This window comes from Coccinella septempunctata, chromosome 5, assembly GCF_907165205.1.
Source record: "Coccinella septempunctata chromosome 5, icCocSept1.1, whole genome shotgun sequence".
Classification (NCBI taxonomy): Eukaryota; Metazoa; Arthropoda; class Insecta; order Coleoptera; family Coccinellidae; genus Coccinella; species Coccinella septempunctata.
The window spans coordinates 32,149,584-32,167,880 of record NC_058193.1 but is presented as its reverse complement, the minus strand read 5'-3'; the positions used below and the strand labels follow the sequence as shown (position 1 = coordinate 32,167,880).

At 35.6% G+C, this 18,297-nt stretch overlaps 6 protein-coding genes across 6 annotated transcripts; 3 read left to right on the top strand and 3 right to left on the bottom strand.

Moving 5' to 3' along the window:
* The first annotated feature begins 307 nt into the window (after nt 1-307).
* On the top strand, nt 308-4,389 carry LOC123313782 (protein Skeletor, isoforms B/C). Its single transcript, XM_044898793.1, has 9 exons — nt 308-565; nt 880-1,102; nt 1,721-2,068; nt 2,124-2,298; nt 2,353-2,595; nt 2,649-2,784; nt 2,924-3,223; nt 3,277-3,531; nt 3,967-4,389. The coding sequence occupies exons 1-9, from the start codon at nt 517-519 to the stop codon at nt 4,293-4,295; spliced, it is 2,058 nt and encodes a 685-aa protein (XP_044754728.1). The 5' UTR covers nt 308-516; the 3' UTR covers nt 4,296-4,389.
* Nucleotides 4,390-4,841: 452 nt separating this feature from the next.
* On the top strand, nt 4,842-6,431 carry LOC123313413 (tetraspanin-3-like). The gene is made up of 5 exons (XM_044898286.1): nt 4,842-5,003; nt 5,084-5,248; nt 5,605-5,772; nt 5,884-6,105; nt 6,256-6,431. Exons 1-5 carry the CDS (start codon nt 4,941-4,943, stop codon nt 6,304-6,306), a joined length of 669 nt encoding a protein of 222 aa, XP_044754221.1. The 5' UTR covers nt 4,842-4,940; the 3' UTR covers nt 6,307-6,431.
* Nucleotides 6,254-8,336, bottom strand: LOC123313414 (putative ankyrin repeat protein RF_0381). Its single transcript, XM_044898287.1, has 2 exons — nt 8,028-8,336; nt 6,254-6,551 (listed from the first exon to the last, which is right to left on the bottom strand). Exons 1-2 carry the CDS (start codon nt 8,305-8,307, stop codon nt 6,379-6,381), a joined length of 453 nt encoding a protein of 150 aa, XP_044754222.1. The 5' UTR covers nt 8,308-8,336; the 3' UTR covers nt 6,254-6,378.
* Nucleotides 8,337-11,020: 2,684 nt separating this feature from the next.
* On the bottom strand, nt 11,021-12,416 carry LOC123313408 (nucleoplasmin-like protein). The gene is made up of 3 exons (XM_044898280.1): nt 12,255-12,416; nt 11,694-12,088; nt 11,021-11,470 (listed from the first exon to the last, which is right to left on the bottom strand). Exons 1-3 carry the CDS (start codon nt 12,274-12,276, stop codon nt 11,369-11,371), a joined length of 519 nt encoding a protein of 172 aa, XP_044754215.1. The 5' UTR covers nt 12,277-12,416; the 3' UTR covers nt 11,021-11,368.
* Nucleotides 12,417-12,683: 267 nt separating this feature from the next.
* On the top strand, nt 12,684-14,184 carry LOC123313406 (nucleotide exchange factor SIL1). Its single transcript, XM_044898278.1, has 2 exons — nt 12,684-12,873; nt 12,962-14,184. Exons 1-2 carry the CDS (start codon nt 12,756-12,758, stop codon nt 14,182-14,184), a joined length of 1,341 nt encoding a protein of 446 aa, XP_044754213.1. The 5' UTR covers nt 12,684-12,755.
* On the bottom strand, nt 14,123-16,169 carry LOC123313407 (actin-like protein 6B). The gene is made up of 7 exons (XM_044898279.1): nt 15,863-16,169; nt 15,640-15,773; nt 15,323-15,587; nt 15,059-15,270; nt 14,827-14,980; nt 14,677-14,765; nt 14,123-14,620 (listed from the first exon to the last, which is right to left on the bottom strand). Exons 1-7 carry the CDS (start codon nt 16,062-16,064, stop codon nt 14,405-14,407), a joined length of 1,272 nt encoding a protein of 423 aa, XP_044754214.1. The 5' UTR covers nt 16,065-16,169; the 3' UTR covers nt 14,123-14,404.
* Between the last annotated feature and the right edge of the window lie 2,128 nt (nt 16,170-18,297).

The window sequence follows — 18,297 nt, the reverse complement described above, 5'->3', positions numbered from 1 at the left end:
CGCAACTTTTCATTTATAAAATTGAGTAATTTGAGACCCTAATTTTTTGACCTTATTTTGTTACTGTGGATGATTACGTCATATAGAGGAGGTTTTTAATCAACCTTCGTATTCATTATCTGGCTCAAAAAGTTGGTAGGTATTGCCATTTAAAAATCTCAACTCCTGTATGCTCACTCTGAAAGATCCACTTATACTTACAACACCATACTTCCTCATTTCCGTCTTATGTTCACCTCGAGGAAAATATTGTGGAGACGCCTATGTAGGAGCAATACTCGTTCTTTACAAGGCATCAAACGCAGACTGAATCAAAAGAAGCCCACCATCAAGGTTGGAAGAGAAAGTAACATATTATTCACTATGCTTGAATAATAGTCATCAGTACATTCATGCAATTTTTAATCTTTTTCTTCGAAAGGTGACACGTTTTGAAGAGTTTCCTTCACATGACATGCCAGAGTGTTGGTTAGTGAGAGTTCCAGTGCCAAAAATGATCAGAAAGAACTGAAAAAAATGAATCTTTTGTGGATTACCATATGTGTATTTTATGCTAGTTACTCAGGTGAGTGAACCAAAATTGAAGGTTCATTTTGTCTACAGAAAGAGGCGAAATATAATTGAATATCATGCAGCCTTTCAATAGTAGTACTTTCTTTGATTTCCAGTTAGAAATTATGCAGAATTTTTTTTTATTTCCCTCTGGAAGGTTCATGACTGAAAATTTTTGAAATTAGATATTCCTTCATATTTCATAGAAAGCAACGATTTGTTCTTTTCATGAAATAATAAGAAGATTTGGAAATGAATCATCGTTTGTTCTCTTTCCCCGCCCTTTGTATTTTGGGCAAAACCATATCTCATATAAATTTATTTCAGCAAAGTGTCAAGAAGATGATGAAGGCCCCTACAAAGGCAAATATCTTGGAAAATTGAACTCCTATCACCACCAAGTTAGTGGCGATATTTACGTGATTGATGAATATTCCATTCTCTTGTCATCATTCAGCTATGATGGAAATGGTGCTGACACATTTTTCTGGGCAGGGGCGTCCAACAGGCCTGGCCCCCAAGGGTTCATAGTGCCTGATGAATATGGGCAGTAAGTCAGAAACATTTATGTTTATACGAAAGCAATTCATATGCATAACACTCGCTGATATTCAATCAACAAAGGCTACACGATCTAAATCGAAGTAATAACAGAAATACCATTTCGTAAAGGAATAGTAGTTGCTGATAATTTCGGTCCCATTTTACCTCGTCAGAGCAATACAACACATACCTCGACGAAATCCAGTCCTCATGCATTCAGTACGTCTCCACGACGCTCGAGTAATGGTATGCAGAGTCCCTAAGGCCTAAGAAAGAAAAGAATCCAATTGGGAAAAGGCTATCACTTGAATGTTATTTGCCAATGGGATTGTTCCTTTCTTAGGTTTTGGTTTTTTAGTCACTCTGCATAAACCCCACATTCAGCATCGTGAGCATAGACAAACTCGTGAGCATGTTGAGTTTGTGCAGTTACTAAGAACTAATGCCCAAGAAGCACCAACTAATTGTCTGATTAGATTAGTACCCTAGCATAAACTGACCATAAGTAGTAAACAAATACACAAAAGTGTAAACTATAAAGGAGTACCTCTGTAGAATGCGAACATTTATAATGTTCGGTATACCGAAGTAAATTTATATTGGATTTTTTCTCTTTTTTTGTCAGCACTAACGTCTTAGAACGCTATTTGAACAAGGATTTAACCCTTTCCCTACCCGACAAGAAAAAAATCACGGATATCCGATGGTTTGCAGTATACGACATTTGGAGTCAGAATACTTTCGGCGATATTTACATCCCTGAAGAATTCGAACCACCCACGATTCAAACCGTCGGTCAGTTGACAGGAAAAAAGAACAATGTGTCTTCTGGCGACATACAAATTTTGGACGCGAAAACCCTAAAAATAAAATTTTTTGAGTACGATGGGAAGGCTAAGGATGCTTACTTTTGGGTAGGGGTTGGACCACAGCCAGGACCAAAGGGCTACAAGGTACCTGATGAGAAAGGATAGTGAGTAGAAAACTTTTCACTCATGTATTGATGTAAAATATACGAATTCTCACAGCTTAGAACCGATAAGGAGCTATAAAGAGCAGACCATAATTCTGGAACTCCCTGGTGACCTCACAATTTTCACTATTGATTGGTTCAGTATATACGACCATAGTACCAACGAAAATTTAGGTTCTTTCATAGTGCCAGATGGTCTAAATGTTCCACCGTCTTTAGTCAAAATAATAGTAAGTATACCCAAGAAATTTCCTTCCAAACCTAACGTTGATTGGTGGGTTTAGAGCCATAAGAATGAGTTACCAAACTGCCTTCAACTCCATAAAGATTTTCAAGTATCTTGGGAAATTTTCGGGCCACAAATCACTATCCAGTTGGCTGGAAACGTGGCTGAAAACGAGTACATGTCTTTTGGCATATCAGGGTCTCCTAGCCAAAGTCAAATGTTGAACTCGGATGTTACTGTGGCCTACATAGATGGATACAGAGGGTTTGCAGCTGATTATAACATTTCTGCGTTAACACCGGTAAATAAGGCGAATTTTTCCTGTAATATTTTCCTGAACGTTTTCAGTTTTAGTGTGTCAAGATTCTGGGACAGTACAAGGGAGTTTGTAAGGATGAATTGGTTGGTGGTCAAGATAACAATCAACTTCATACAGCTGTCAGAGAAAATGGAATTAATATAATAACTTATCGAAGATTTTTGATATCGCGTGAGTATATATCCGTTAAAGATATTAGTTTTATGCTATTCATTGAGAAATTTAAGGCACATCTATATTTTCAACTCTCCATATCTCGTGAAATGATCCCTTGATCAGCATACACACAATATCGTGTGTTTGTTTTCAGCGGATAGTGGCGACAAAGAGTACCAAACAGACCAGCCTTTGTACGTAATTTGGGCCTTGGGTAAATTAGACAAAAACAAAGAGCCAGCTTTCCATGACAAGTACCCCAAAGCGAACATCTCAATTCAGGTGAACCCCAAAGAACCAAAAAACAATTGTTTCGCCTTTACCAGAGACGAAACCGGCAGAAAAAACAAGACGGAAATCTGGGATAAAGGCGAGCTAGACGGCAAGGCTTCCAGAGTGTTCAACGCCTATCTTGGTCCATCCGGAGGCGTGAAAGGATACCAAGGGTTGACAGGTGAATCCATCGATTTCTAAATTCGTTTGGGGTGATAATGGTTGAATTTACAGGACAACCTCCGACTGCCTTGGCTTGGTACATCAACGGCATGCTAGTGCCAGAAATTTGGCTCAGGAGAGGTTTGACCTACGCTTTCAGGGTTTACGGGGGTAATAATCCCCATATGGCTGAATTGTACCATCCCTTGATTATAACAGATGAGCCTCACGGTGGTTTCGATAAGTTGACTGATGAGCAGCAGTCCAAGATAAGGGTTTTGGCCGGAATCGAGTATTCCAGAAGGGGAAGACCAAGACCAACTTCAGGTAGGTAATTCCCATAGGTGGAAGTTGTAATCAATTCGTAGCACTAAACAACAGATGGCTTCGAACTTGAGGTATATTGTGCTCGATCATCTTCAAAAATTTTACTGTTGGGAACCTGAATGTTGACAAATTCCCTGATAACCAACTCGAAACCCAAAAAAGTCGAAAAATACATATATTTCCTTTCCGACAATTCATGCGCTTCGATTGGCAACGTTGTTCTACGTTACTATGGTGATAACTGAGGAAAGCGACTCTCTCCTCAACTCTATTGGCCCGCGCTATTTATGATATTGACAGCGTTGCCGAATTGATAAGTAGAAATTCTTTATTTCGCGGTAAGATTGATGAGTACAATATCACTTTGACCTTAGGTATATGGTTCCTTGTGAATATAAGGGTGGAGTTGAATGGATTTTATTGAATTTTTTTCAGCTGGTCCCTTGTGCCTTGCCCGTCATGCGGAAGACAGAGATAGAAGGTTAGACGATGATTTTCCATCGTTCAAGAAATACAACCGTTCCTTGGTTTATACCTGCGAAAAGGGAGATCCGGCCATTTTGGAATTCACACCAAACACTTCCTGGCCAGACATCGTGTACTACAATTCCTTCACTCAGTCGAACATGGGATGGAAGATACATATCATAGACACGTTCTCGAGCTTCTCAAAATCAAATGGAATCCCTCGATGTGCGTTGTCGTATGTCTTTATGACTATATCTTTATTTGTTTGTCATTTGAGATTATTCAACTGCTTATAGAAATCTTCTTAGTGTTATTTTATTTATTTTGAGGATGTGTTGCGCTGTGACAATTGAGATTATAATTGAGTTAATAATAAATGTGTACTGTGTATCTGCTATTTCAATATCCCAAACTCAAAATATCCTACACAATATACGTTTTCAGAAAGACTCAAAAATTCCTACGAAAAAGTAGGAAAGTTTTGAAAATTGTGGATTTTTTCATCTCCCAGATTTCCTTCAGTTCGGATTCATTTGAAAGTTCGATTTTTCCAGATTTGAATACCTGCAATTTTGAAACCACGCTGTATAGGAATTAAGGAACTGACAAAAAAACTTAATCCTGAACACTATGCTAGTATAGTATGTGATGATTCATTTGCTTATTCATGAGATACTCGAATCACCCTACAAAACAGCAACAAACTAAAATATACTCCAAATGCATCTAAAATAATGGAAATCTCTTTATTTCGAAATGATCAATGAGATAAAACCTATCTACAACAAACCTCAAGTGTTTCATTCGATCGAAAGATATCTGACCGTGATAAATATGGTCCTGTACTGTGTACTAGGAATCATCATCAATCAAGATTAGAACAAAAATCGAAAGTTCAGTTGTTTTCAATTAATCGAAGTTCATGCTCAGTTTTTCTCATCATGATCCAATTCATAACTGGTGTAGCTAGATACATCATATTCTTCCTCAACTTCATCTTTGTGGTAAGCCTCGTATATTTTCCCATCGAGGAACTTTTAAGAAAAGAAAATGTCGAAACGAACATCTCCATTTCGTGTTTCAGGTTTTTGGTGCGCTATTGATATTATTCGGACTTTTACCGATTGTGAATGGGGGTTACGACAGTACCTACAGCAAAATTGCTATTGCTGTAGGTAGTATAGTTTTCATCATATCCTTTCTTGGTTGCTGTGGTGCTGTCAGAGAAAACAGGAACCTCTTAACAGCAGTAAGTACACAATGGAATCATACTTAAAATAAGAACACTCAGTATGTAGGCAATTTCCTTATGACTGCTATGAATGTGGTGAGAGTCTGTGTCATATTTGGTTTGTTTGTCCTTTTATAACTCCCGAAATAGATATTAGATTTTGATGGGCATTTCACTAGAGTTTAGAGAATTTATTCGAGAAAGTTTTCGCGTGAAATTTATTTCTACATAATGGATATATGAGGGTGTTTTGTTTTCTACGTCACTACGTATAAAATAAGATTCCAATCAGATACTGGGTGTTCTTTGTTTAGTATCACAATATCAAACCAGTAGGTACCTACCTGGCCATACTACTTAATTTAACTTTTCAGCATGCTGTGATTCTCATCCTTATGTTCATCCTACAAATAATAGTAATCTTGGTTGTAATATTAGCAGATATCAACGACAGTTACGGAAATATTGACGATAAACTCAGCAAGTTCATATATTCGACAAATGAAGATGAATTGAGTATCGTGAGAGACTTGGAAAAATGGGTTAGTGATTTTTTGCTTATACCTCAGCTCCTATCATTGAGTATATAAGGTTGCGGTTTATTAATACTTACTGGGTCTATCCAACAATGTTGTTCAATTAAATTTATACAGCTTGGTTGTTGTGGCGTACACAACTCAACTGACTACACCGACAGAGGATGGCCTTTGCCTGGATCATGTTGTGGCGAATCTGATGATGTAGACTCGAAAAACCAAAGGACTTGCATTGAGGGAAAGGAGTATACGGATGGATGTGGGCCGAAATTCAGGGACTACATTAAGGATAATTACAAATATGTCACATGCATAGTGATTGGGTCGGCAGTTTTTGAGGTGAGGTATTTTCGATGAAACAACATACAGTGTGGTCCAACGAAATAGATAGATTTCTGGCTCAAATTGAAAAATACTTTTTGTTTAAATAATTTTAATGGAACAGCATCTTTCTGATTATTACAAATGATTTCACCTTTATTTTTACAGCTGTTCGCAGGGATCTTCACACTTTGGACCAGAGATCACCTCAGTAAATAAATGTTAAGAAACCATATTGTCAGACATCTTGTTCACAATGAGAATGTAAAATTATCATCTCAAATGCCTAGTTCACATTCTTACTTGTGAAAAAATAAACTTTGGAGTTGGAAAAGCACAAATAACTTTTTTTTCATTTAGACATTTATGAATCTTGAAATCGAATCCATTCTCGTCTTTTGCGTTCGGATCTGCCCCGCTTTCAATCAGAAAGTTCACAATGTTTTCGTCCAATTCCAGGATGACTGAAAAATAACACCAAAGATAAAACTAGGGTAGTAGTAACTTCTTCATAGCTACGGGGAGTGCAGCTTCACATAGCTTTCGAGTCGTTTATCTCTCAATAAAAGTAACCGTAGATGGAAATGACCGTTCGGTCTTGAGCAAGTTTCAACTGATCCCATCTTTTTGGGAATTTTTCGATGGTCAACTTTCGAGTAGTTTAAATGTGATACATATTCTGAAAGAGGAACTCTTCTAGTAATAAATCTGAAAATTTCATCCATCTCGGCGCAACCGTTCGGTCTTGGTGAATTTTTAACTGAACCCATCTTTTTCAGGATTTTTCGAAGGTCAGCTTTCGAGTCGTTTATCTCGCAATAAAAGTAACCGTAGATGGAAATGTGATACATATTCTGAAAGAGCAACTCTTCTAGTAATAAATATGAGAATTTCGTCCATCTCGGCGCAACCGTTCGGTCTTTACAAATTTTTAGCTGAACCCAGCTTTTTCAGGATTTTTCGAAGGTCAGCTTTCGGGTCATTTATCTTTCAATAAAAGTAACCGTAGATAGAAATTTGATACGTATTCTGAAAGAGCAACTCTTTTAGTTATAAATATGAGATTTTCATCCATCTCGGCGCAACGGTTTGGTCTTGACGAATTTTTAACTGAACCCATCTTTTTCAGGATTTTTGGAAGGTCAGCTTTCGAGTCGTTTATATCTCAATAAAAGTAACCGTAGATGGAAATGTGATACATATTATAAAAGAACAATAACTCTTCGGGTAATAAATCTGAGAATTTCATCCATCTTGGCGCAACCGTTCGCTCTTGACGAATTTTTAACTGAACCCATCTTTTTCAGGATTTTTCGGAGGTCAGCTTTCGAGTCACTTATCTCTCAATAAAAGTAACCGGCGTAAATGAAAATCAAAATGTGATACATATTCTGAAAGAGCAACAGGAACAGCATTACTGAAGTACCTACCGACTTGACTTGAATCAGTGCGAAAGACTTTGTCAGGTTTAGGACATCATAAATGGCCTCAAGTAAACGAGAGGTTCTTGTAGAAGTTTTCAACCATAAAAATTGTAATAAAAAAAATTTCTTGCCTGCAAAAATGCAGGCAGGTCATTTCATATTTCTATTAGCTACATACAGCTCGCTAACAATGAAGAAAGAATTTATGTTTTTGGGCCTCGAACAGTCATAAATAATGATTATTTCTTCATGAGAATGACATTAATTTTGCTATGAATTGTTTATCCAACAAATAATCTGGTTTTGTCCCAACTTCTAATGACTATAGTAGCATTTTAGGAGTTGTTCTTTCAGATTTATTCCAATGTTACCGATATTTGTAAGAATGTCGAAAAATTTTTGGATGCACCCAAAAAAAAATCAACCCAGGTACATCTTATTTATAGTTACAGTTGAATATTTCGTCAAAGGTCCAATAATACACTCCTAAAATTCTTTCTTCGTTCGTTCGTTTACCTGCTCTGTGCAACGGAGTCAATCCATTTCTATCTTTGGCATTCACATCAAGCCCCAAGCCAACGAAAAACCGTATCAATTCACCACTTCCTGAGTTAACAGCATTATGCATCACACCAAGTCCGTTGATGTCTACATCATCTAATGGCGCCCCTTTATTCACAAGAAATTTGGTTAGTTCAGCGTAACCATGAGAAACCGCCACTAACAATGGGGTTTTTCCAGAAAACATCAAAGGTTTTTTTATATTAGCTCCTAAATGTAACAGGAGATTGGCCATTTTTATATCATTATCTGTTATGGCTTCAATCAGCGGAGTGTTAGATCTCTTGTTTTCTATTTCCAAGAGCTCTGGTCTGGAAAAAGTTTTGTGCATAGAAGGTATAATATCAAACAGGCTACAATTAATATAAAAATTGCTGAAATTGGCTTGAGGGGGGTCAAAGGAAAATAAATTACAAATTTGTTGAGATTTTGTCCGATTGTAGAAGGAAAATATGAAAAATCTACTGGAAAGGGTAGGTATATGATTATCGAAGTTGAATATTTTATTAAACCAAACTGCCAGAAGTTACATGCCGATTTTTTCACAATAAATGGTCTAGGATCGTAGGTAGTAGAGATATCTGCACGCAGGCCCTTTCTGTTAAGGCCTGAGGGTAGTTTTAGTCTTTTATCTGTGGGGTAGTACCTACTTGGAACAAAGCGTTGTCTCTGACCGTAGACAAACAGACAAAACATAAGCCAGCAGCAGAGACAAAGTTTGCCTCTGTTGTTTGCAAAGCGACCATCAGTGAATATTTGGAAATATTTAGTAAAACCTATTCCATAATGAATAGTCTTGCACATAGATGTCCTATGTTATTTGACCCTATTTTCGTTCCTCGTATAAGAATTGCACCTAAGGGATCTATCGTTAATCCGGTAAGTTAAATTAATCAGTACTCCGCCATTTCTAGTCTTAACAATGAACTATTGAGGGTACTCTACCCTCCATACAACGAACATTGAAATAGCACGTGCTATGGTGAGAAATATTAACTACATCTTTATTTGTTTCAGGTGGAATTGGAATTTGATGAGGGGCAAGAAATTGACGATTGTCCAATATGTCTTACGCCTATGCATTATCAAACCCTGGCCTCTCCAAATAATTGTAGACACATGTTCTGTTTTGTTTGCATCTATAAATGGTGGAAAATCAGAAGACATACGTGTCCCTCGTGTCGTCAACCTTTCAGCGATGTTGTTGCCAAAAGAAGGAAATTACCACCGACCCCAAACCCTCATTGTGTGTGGTTGGCCGTGTTACTCTGTAATCTGTGATATGAACTGTATAGCTTTCACCCATTATTTTGAAGCTGAAGTGGGGTGAAGCCCAAAACTTCGCTTTCTGATGTCTCATGTCTAATCCTTTCCAAAAAGAGATGCTCCTAGGGATCATCTAATTTGGGACACCTGTACAGTCGGTGCCGTAACTTTACTGGCAAATTCATCGCACGGATCCCCCTTAATATGAGAAAGCTATGCTCGATGTTTTTCGGCTATGGAGTCCGCGACATTCTTCCCGCTCTGTTACCCTATTGTTACGCCACTGGCCAGTGGAGCAACTTACAAATCGGTTTTTTTGAGCCCCTCTTACAAAAAATGAAAGAGCTCGGAGTTCAGGGGCTAGTGGCATTTTGCTCTGCTTACCTGTCGCTACACACAGATTACAGAGTAGTTACATCACTCAACCGTTTGGGAGTTTTTCATGTTCATTTACCTGATTTTTATGATCTTCCTTATCGTAGCGAATTTTTGTGAACGCATTGCACTAAATAAATGTCTCGTTGTGTATGTAACTCCTTCGCTAGTTGCACCTTTGAATATATGCCACTTGGAATCAGTTGATTTAACTCTGAAAGTGTAAACTTCACAAGGTGCTAGGTTTTGTACAGTAAATGATGTTTTTTGTCCTCTGAAAATAGAATATACTACTACTACATACCAGTTTGTTTCATTAGATATATCCTAAATGTTGTGTTGCTTGGAGATTGTTCGTTTAATTTTGGCTACTGTTACGGTATATATACAGGCTGTCTCAAAACCGCTTGAGATATTTGAACCAGATTTGGTAAAAATGGATATCTCATTAAAGTGATTATTTCAGAATATCTCGTCTTCAGTAAAAAATTGAGAACCGTTATTGAAAAAAATGCCCGCGTAGAGTATTCGAACAATTAATTTAAGACATCAAAAAACAGGAATTGTTGAAAATCCCCTTATTGTTCCAAATTTTATCATGTTAGAAAATAAAATAGAATTTTTCCGAGTTCAATTCAAAGCTGAATTTTGAGTTGCGGTGAAACCAGATATAATTTCAGACAATATACCCTGTAAAGTATTTTGCGTCTGCTTATGAACCATGACAAAAATCCCTTTGAACAACACTGCAATACAATTCTTCCAATTTTTAAACCTTCTGCTAATGATTGATTCACCCACCTTACCTGTACAAAGTATGCCATTCTTTGAATTCATTCAAAATTTGAAGACAATATTCATTCTCTTCATTACCCCAAGAAATAAATAAACTGTTTTCATTTTGTTGTTCAGTATTAGCATGAATCATCTTACAATAATCTGTTTTGAAGTATAATCTCAAACTGATACATCGTATTGATCAAACACTTATATAAATAAATCAATAAGGTTGAAACCAAGGGAGGCCGATTATGGTTGGTCAATCCACCCCATGTGGATACCAGGTTCAGCTGGTAAACCACAATGGTTGCATTCACAAACTTACTCAGAGCAAGCTCTGATTACCCGAAGCGTTCACAAACGTACTTTTAGTTCCTCAGAGTATGGTCTCTGAGCATGACCATACTTATACTCTACTCTCGGAGTAAGTTTAGGAACACACCCATTTATCGTTGACTATACAACAAATTTTAGCATCATGATAGTTTACCGCACATAACGGAATGCTTTTAAATAAAACCCACATATAGAAACAATACTTTAATGGGAAAAGATCAAATCAAAACATATCTGGTCAGTCATCTCAATTAAAAAATTTCAGTTTTTCCAATTCAATTGCCTAAAAAATGATAGTAAAACACAATATATAAAAACTACTTTAATGAGATTAATTATTTACAAAACAACCAAATCTTGGAATAAATTATGAAGAGACATCGAGTGACTTTTTCACAAAGATCAATTTCATCAATGGAATTTTCGTACAAACAATCCTGAAGTGTTTGTTACGATAAGAAACTATGTGAAAACAAATATTCAGTATAAAATAAGATACATTCTGACTTAACATAAAATGGAATTAAATACTAGGAGTCTTACTTCTTATTGGCTTTGTTTTTCACTGGAGTTTTACCCTTTGTGTTATTTGTGGTTTTGGCTTTTTTACTCTTAGGTTCTTCGTCTTCCTCATCTTCTTCCTATAATAAAAGTTGGAATTAAAAAACTTATTTATTGTATATCAACTGCAGTTACACGAAGATACTTTAAGTGACAGCATAAAAGTGAGGTTATGTGAGATACTACAAAATCTAAAAAGATTTTGTGTACCTGTAAGGTGGAAATTGAGGTTAGGAAAGATTTACTACAGTTGAGATGCATTTATGAAGTCTGGCTTCAGATTATTTTATGCTTTTTACTTACAGCGCCTTCCTCGCCTTCTTCATCTTCATCCATTTCATCAATTACTTCTTCCATATCGTCAAATTCTTCCATAGAGGAACCAATTAAATGATGACCGATAATATGAACTGGACCACTACCTTGTACAAGAGTAAAAGTGACTGGTGGATCTGGGAAAGACAAATCCAAAAGTACTTGATTGTTAGGTCCACCGGCTTTCAATGTAGCTACTGGAATTTTCACATGATCTTTCCATGTCATAGCTTCCACCTGAATAACATTTACTTCTCCATCAGCAGCTTCAGGTCCCAGTAAAGCTTGTTTGATGATAAGTTTGTGTCCCCCATTGAAATCTTCAGAACCTTTACCTTCTGGGTCCCAAACTTCGCTAGATTTAGCACCCTTGAGAGTCAAAGCTGAAAATTTGAAATATTACCTAAGCAAGGTTGTACATGACGAAAACTCAATAATGGCGCGCAAAAACCGGCATCACAACAAAGCGTTAATTTCGGTTTACTGTGGATTTACGTTGAAAATACTCATGAAACCTACTAAATATACTAAAGAGAATTAAGTACATACCATAAAAATATTCATCGGCCATGATTTCTTAGAGATGTAAATTGATTATGGAATAATTACACGTGATGGAAAAACAACCTATGGATGCTACAGCAACGAAGAACGAGAGAATTATCAAACACAGATAATGGCGTACAAATTGCTATGGCGCGTTGCACTTCGATTTTGCGCAGTGTGAAAAGTGGGGGAATATTGTAAACCAGAGACTTTTCAAACGGATGATTTTTTTGGACTAGGAATTTGAATAAAATAACCAAATGGATGATCATTTCAGTAATCTTCATAAAAAATATTTTATAATAATTGAAATTCTTCGTTCCATAATGAATATCAAGTCAAGTGTTTCCAGTAACTTTTACGTAAAGAACAATCAAATAAATCATAGAAAAACCAACTTATTTTTTCTGGTTTTTTTGCTGAACTGTCACATTGGCAGAAGAGTAACCTAAAAATTTTTTTCAACATTTTTCAAAATAGAGCTGTTATTGCACCATTTTTGAGATGAATTTCAGAATAACATTAGTATTTGCTCTATTATTGCAAACAGGAGTATTATGCAATAATGAAGAGGAAGATGATATATTCATACCAGATTCGGAATGGAAAGAAATAAAACAAGGTAGGAGTACTTGGGTAAGAAATTATTTTTATGAATACTTGTTTCCTCCTGTTGATTCGAGGGGCTCATTCATTTAACTATTTTTCAGGACAAAAAATTCCATCTGGTCTTCATGTCAGAATAAACCTTCAAACAGGTAAAAAAGAGGCCAAATATCCTGATGACCAGAGAAATCAGGCATTGGTGGTTACTGAAAATGATGAATTAAAAGAAAAAAGTGATCCTTCATCTGCACGAATTTCTATAGCGGAAATCAAAAAATCTTTGAAGAAAATAAAAAATGACGCGAATAAAGATAATTTGAAGACTATGAAAACAAAATTTAGAAATTATGAGGAGATAAAGAAGGAACTGGGGCATATTCAATTGACTCCTAAATTAGACTCTGAGGTAATCAGAGACTTGATGGTAGATTTCAGAGAAGAAATCAGTGGTGCAAAAAACAATACAAGATTAAAAAATATTCTTGAAGATTTGGAATACCTGTCACACCAAATTGATAATGCAATAGAATTTGTGAATCAAAATGGTTTCAAAAATTTGATTTATGCTAACTTGAATCAAACTAATTTGGATATAAAAATCATTACACTAAGACTTATGAGCTCCTTGATGCAGAACAATCCTAAAGTTCAAATTCATGGTTTAGAGACAGGATGTATAAGTGAACTTTTGAAGGTGTTGAACTTGGAGAAGAATATTGAAGTTAAGTATCAAGCTGTGGGAGCTTTGAGTTCTATATTGAGAAGGTTTCCATTAGCCCAGAAGAAGTTTTTAGAAAATGGAGGCTTAACAGTTTTTTCAAAGATTTTTGAGGAGGCTGATATAAAAATGAATGTTAAGTTACTCACTCTAGTCGTAGATTTAGTGAGTGAGCATCAATATTCTTCAGCAAAGGATGGCAGTGAAGAAGCTTTGAAGCAATATGAAAAGATCAATATGGAAGAAAAATTAATAGAAAATAATTGGTGTTATAATATAAACAAGTTACTTTATTCAATTGTTGCTGCAGATGAAGATAATCATGATTTTGTGGAGAAATGTTTGAAATCCATGAACATCCTGAGAGATAAATGTGCAACTGGATATGATTCAAAAATATTGAATTACTTGTATCAAAAATATAATAGGTTGGGATTGGATGATATAGAAGAAGATGAGGAGTATAGTTTAAGTAGTTATTTTTCAGAATTGAAGGAATTGTGTCATGACTTATTGCAAGCCAATAAATCTAAACAAAAGACTGAACTCTACTTGAAAACTTTTATTTCTTTCATAAATCATTCTTCACTTACCAGTTTTGGTCATTAATTTCTTTTCAAATTATTATCGAATATAAATTATTATATTTAGACATTCATATAAACAAGAGTTTCAAGGGTTACACTTAATGTTGAATGATATTTTTTAGGCTCAATTTAAGTGAAATATTCGAAACAAGCTTTTAGAAACTCAATCTGAATCAATTCTACATAATGGCGTTCATGTAAAAAATATCACTAAAAAAATATTAAGAAGAAAAGTTCAAACTTCAGGGGCACTTGCGATCTATCTGGGCTTTTCCACATTCTTGATATTCCTGCATAGACATCCACATTTGCTGGAAAGTACCAATTGAAGCTAATATAGATCCTCCCACCCAGGCACCAAATCTCCTTTCTACAGTACCATTGGCAGCTATCATTTTTAACCTCATTGAGCCTGGTGTCCTTGATGAGAGATCTTTGCTCAGTCGGTCACTGAATCCCTAGAAAAAAGATATTGTTCAACATATGCAAGCACAAGAAGCATCTTTGCAATTACCTGTACAAGAGAATTCCCTCCAGTTAACACCACTGAACTATATAAGGCTGGACGAATGTCTACATCACACATTCCTGCACTGGTTGCAGCTATAAAATAATATACATTTCTCAATTAGTAGTGTATTAAAAACCTTTCGATAATTCTTACCGATGTATCCTGCTCCAAGCATTGCATGATCAAATAATCCTTCTGCTAGCTTGAACCTTTCTGGGCCAAAATCTTGATGGTAACCTGTAGGGAATTCATGATGTACCATGGGAATGCTAGCAGCAACTCTTTCATCATAAGGAGACTCTGATACCTGGAGGAAAGATTAAAAATATTGAATAATCCAGAAATCTGTATATGAAGATACAAAATCATTTGAATTAAATTTTACCTGTAGAACACTTTGCTGGAAATCCTGTACAGTTTTTCTTGTCATATAGGACATCCAACTATTGGTTATTTCTAAAGGAAAAGTTTTCTTGGTATATCTTGGTTTGTCTTTATCCCTAATTACTTCTTTGTTTGCTATCAATACTGATGGAGTTAAATCAATTCCTAAGCTTTCCAACATTTCTCTAGCTCTCAAAACTAGGTAATCCCCACCTTTAAAAGAGAATATTAATATCATTCTCATGAGTCTGACACAATTTATTACCTAAAGGAGATTTCACAACTGCATTTGAAATAACATAACCATCTAAGACAGGCACTGCTGAAGTGTGAGTGGCCCCACTGTCAATAACAAGAGCTGTTGCCCTTCCGTTTGCAAATGCAGCCAAAGCTGCATTCTTTACCAAATAAAATGCTGGTACTTTATACTTTTCAAACATAATCTCAGTTAGTTTTTCACGTTTTTGTCTCTGATTCCAAGGTGATTCAGAGAACAGAACTGGATGATAATGTGATTCAGATTGGATGATCTAGAAACGAACTCTTTAAGCAAAAGATGTTAATTCTTGGAGATCCACAAACCTTTGAGTAAGAATAATCCATCATTTTTTCAAAATAATCCCAATTTTCAATCATACCATCTTTCATATAACTATGAAGTTCCATATTTGGTCTAGGTTTATGTAAGTATATAGTATCAATATAGTATTTCCATGCTGAAATTCAAAATCAGTCAACGAATACAGTCAATATTTGACATTGTGGCCTCAGAAGACGATGCATTTTATGTGCACTCAAGACTCACATGAAGGGGTTGAAGAAACATTGCTGTCGTCTGCTTTCGCTTCTGGTTCCAATTTTACTTGTTCAGGTGCTACCCCGATAACAGAAGGTATTTCGGCCTTAGGAGTGTCTTCTTGAGCGTATCCTACACGTAAAGAATGATGTCCAGGATCGAAGACTAAAGCTCCTATTTCATCACCACCATATAGCATCCCGCTACTCATTTTAATTATGTTTTTTAATTCCTGTTTAAATAATTAAAACATCGACGCTTGATTTTGAGGTTTGTGAGCTTCTAAAAATTTCTAGGTTAATTCAGATTTGTTTATTGTTTTGACGTTTGTCTGGGTAGGTTACACAATAGTCAAAATCGGAAAATTGAGAAAATTTACTATGAGAAAATTGATTGAGGGCTGATTTTGTTATACATCAGACAACAATGTGAAAATTTATTGTTAAATTTTTTGAGATGGATGTGGTTGTTCAGATATCAAGATAATTTGGTAGTATGATTAGTTGCCTGTATCGAAATGTTCTAGGCGTAGCGAATCCACCATTTATAAATTGCTGAGTTTTACTTTTGTTCGAAATTGCTAGTATGCATAACGATGAGGGACTGCTGATTAATAAATAGGATTATCCCTGACAATAGTGGTGTTTGATTCTGAAATAAAATGAATAATAAGAATTGAGGGTTCGCTTTGAGTTTCCAATGAATACTAAATGATAGCCTCTCTTTATAGGCAAGACATAATGACAGAAACGATGATAGAGAAAATTGTGAGAAAACGGAGATGTTCAAAATATAATTCTTCATCATATCATTCATCAATATTTTGACATATAATAATTGTTTCGAAGCATTGTTCCGAATGGAAACTAAAGGGTTACAACCATATATTATACATGGTTTCAACATATTGATAATTGTTTTGTGCGTACTATGGTTTCCATTATAACTTTCTACACAAGATCCATTAATAACTGTGATGTGAACTCCTAAAGGGGCGCTTCTCCGTTTGCTCATTATTCTCCCGAAAGGGGACAACCCCACAGTTTAGGGATATTTAGCGATTTAGGAAGCATTAAAACATTACTCTAATGGTCTTTGCGCTACCCCTCTTTTATCGATTTGTGAAATATAATCTAATAATTTTCGGCGTATAATAGCCATGGGAGTTTGAAAGAGAGGAATTTCAGAGGAGGCTTTTTCTAGTCATCGTTTTATGTTCTCAAAGATTTGTGTTGAAAGGTTCATTTATAATAATTTCGAAGATTTGAGTTGATGAACTGAAAGATTCATATTGAATGTACTGATGAACTTGTTTGAATGAACACGTTTTCAATATTTTCCTATCAATAGATTGCTCTGAACTCTTTGGAGTTTGGAGCAACATTAGTTCTTTATTACACTATTCATACTTGAGCACTTCGTAGAAAATGCAAGTTTTCATGTGAATGGAGATGTTTGTCATCCATCCTCTACGAAGGATGGAGGGTATTTGGGTTTTTTGAATGGCAACCCTTTTTGTGCCAGTTATGTATACACCTTTTATTGGTGAGGATGATCAGGTTATGAATATGGTTTTTTCAACCTATTTTTCATAAGGATGGAATGGTTAAACTAATCGAATTCCAATTTTCACCGTTTTTAGATGTACTTTGAGGTCATTACTGTAAAAGTGATTCGTTCTTTCGAAGTTTGATCAAAAACCTATACCTTTTTTACAAAAAGCAAAACAGACACATTTTTTCAGAATATGATTCCTCTGCCCAAATGTCGACTTTTCAAATTATCTTATTGAAGGAAAGGAATGGGGAGTTATAATCTTTGTTTTTTTTTTGATGTGGTCAAAAATTTATCCAAACATTATGGAAATTGAGGAGCTATATAAAAGATTTCAAAAAATGTACTTGTCGACTTTCTGTCAGGTAAATTTGAGGCATGAACTCCATAAAACTTTACGGATGTACCTGCTCCTTGGTCATCCTATTAAATCCACAGCTGTGCTGAAGTACCTACTTGACTTGAATTAGTGCGATAGACCCACAGATTACAGAGTAGATAGATAGGATAGACCTCAACGTGTGTCATGTTTTACGACCTCATAAATACTACGCTATCGACTCAAGCATACAAGGAACAAGAGGTTGTGGTTGAGGTGTTCAACTATAAAAATGCAATAAATCCCTAGTTTTTTTGAAGCAGAATAGATATTCTACATTTTTATTATGATTACACGTAAATGCGCTGAAAGTGTAGAATGCTCAATGATGTTTCAATTATGAACTCTTGAACTGCCCTTAATAATGATTATTTCACCATAAGAATGTCATCCCAGGTTGTTAGGTACAATGGGTTAGTAAAACATTAAACAGACTACGTCATAATGACCTTTAGTTTTGTTTTTTTACTTTTTTGAATATCACAATAAAGAAATTGAATAATAAACATTT

What these genes read in the sequence shown, in the direction of transcription:
- LOC123313782 (XM_044898793.1), top strand. Translation starts at nt 517, where the DNA reads ATGAATCTTTTGTGGATTACCATATGTGTATTTTATGCTAGTTACTCA. An exon ending in GTGCCTGATGAATATGGGCA is followed by an intron (nt 1,103 to 1,720) that starts GTAAGTCAGAAA and finishes TTTTTTTGTCAG; the next exon opens with CACTAACGTCTTAGAACGCT. An exon ending in GTACCTGATGAGAAAGGATA is followed by an intron (nt 2,069 to 2,123) that starts GTGAGTAGAAAA and finishes GAATTCTCACAG; the next exon opens with CTTAGAACCGATAAGGAGCT.
- LOC123313407 (XM_044898279.1), bottom strand. Translation starts at nt 16,064, where the DNA reads ATGAGTAGCGGGATGCTATATGGTGGTGATGAAATAGGAGCTTTAGTC. An exon ending in TCCAGCAAAGTGTTCTACAG is followed by an intron (nt 14,981 to 15,058) that starts GTAAAATTTAAT and finishes TCTTTCCTCCAG; the next exon opens with GTATCAGAGTCTCCTTATGA. An exon ending in GCTTGGAGCAGGATACATCG is followed by an intron (nt 14,766 to 14,826) that starts GTAAGAATTATC and finishes ATTATTTTATAG; the next exon opens with CTGCAACCAGTGCAGGAATG.
- LOC123313408 (XM_044898280.1), bottom strand. Translation starts at nt 12,276, where the DNA reads ATGGCCGATGAATATTTTTATG. An exon ending in GGCCGATGAATATTTTTATG is followed by an intron (nt 12,089 to 12,254) that starts GTATGTACTTAA and finishes TCAAATTTTCAG; the next exon opens with CTTTGACTCTCAAGGGTGCT. An exon ending in AAGAAGGCGAGGAAGGCGCT is followed by an intron (nt 11,471 to 11,693) that starts GTAAGTAAAAAG and finishes CTTTTATTATAG; the next exon opens with GAAGAAGATGAGGAAGACGA.
- LOC123313406 (XM_044898278.1), top strand. Translation starts at nt 12,756, where the DNA reads ATGAATTTCAGAATAACATTAGTATTTGCTCTATTATTGCAAACAGGA. An exon ending in ATGGAAAGAAATAAAACAAG is followed by an intron (nt 12,874 to 12,961) that starts GTAGGAGTACTT and finishes ACTATTTTTCAG; the next exon opens with GACAAAAAATTCCATCTGGT.
- LOC123313413 (XM_044898286.1), top strand. Translation starts at nt 4,941, where the DNA reads ATGATCCAATTCATAACTGGTGTAGCTAGATACATCATATTCTTCCTC. An exon ending in TCCTCAACTTCATCTTTGTG is followed by an intron (nt 5,004 to 5,083) that starts GTAAGCCTCGTA and finishes TTCGTGTTTCAG; the next exon opens with GTTTTTGGTGCGCTATTGAT. An exon ending in TGAGAGACTTGGAAAAATGG is followed by an intron (nt 5,773 to 5,883) that starts GTTAGTGATTTT and finishes AAATTTATACAG; the next exon opens with CTTGGTTGTTGTGGCGTACA.
- LOC123313414 (XM_044898287.1), bottom strand. Translation starts at nt 8,307, where the DNA reads ATGGCCAATCTCCTGTTACATTTAGGAGCTAATATAAAAAAACCTTTG. An exon ending in GACTCCGTTGCACAGAGCAG is followed by an intron (nt 6,552 to 8,027) that starts GTAAACGAACGA and finishes GTTATTTTTCAG; the next exon opens with TCATCCTGGAATTGGACGAA.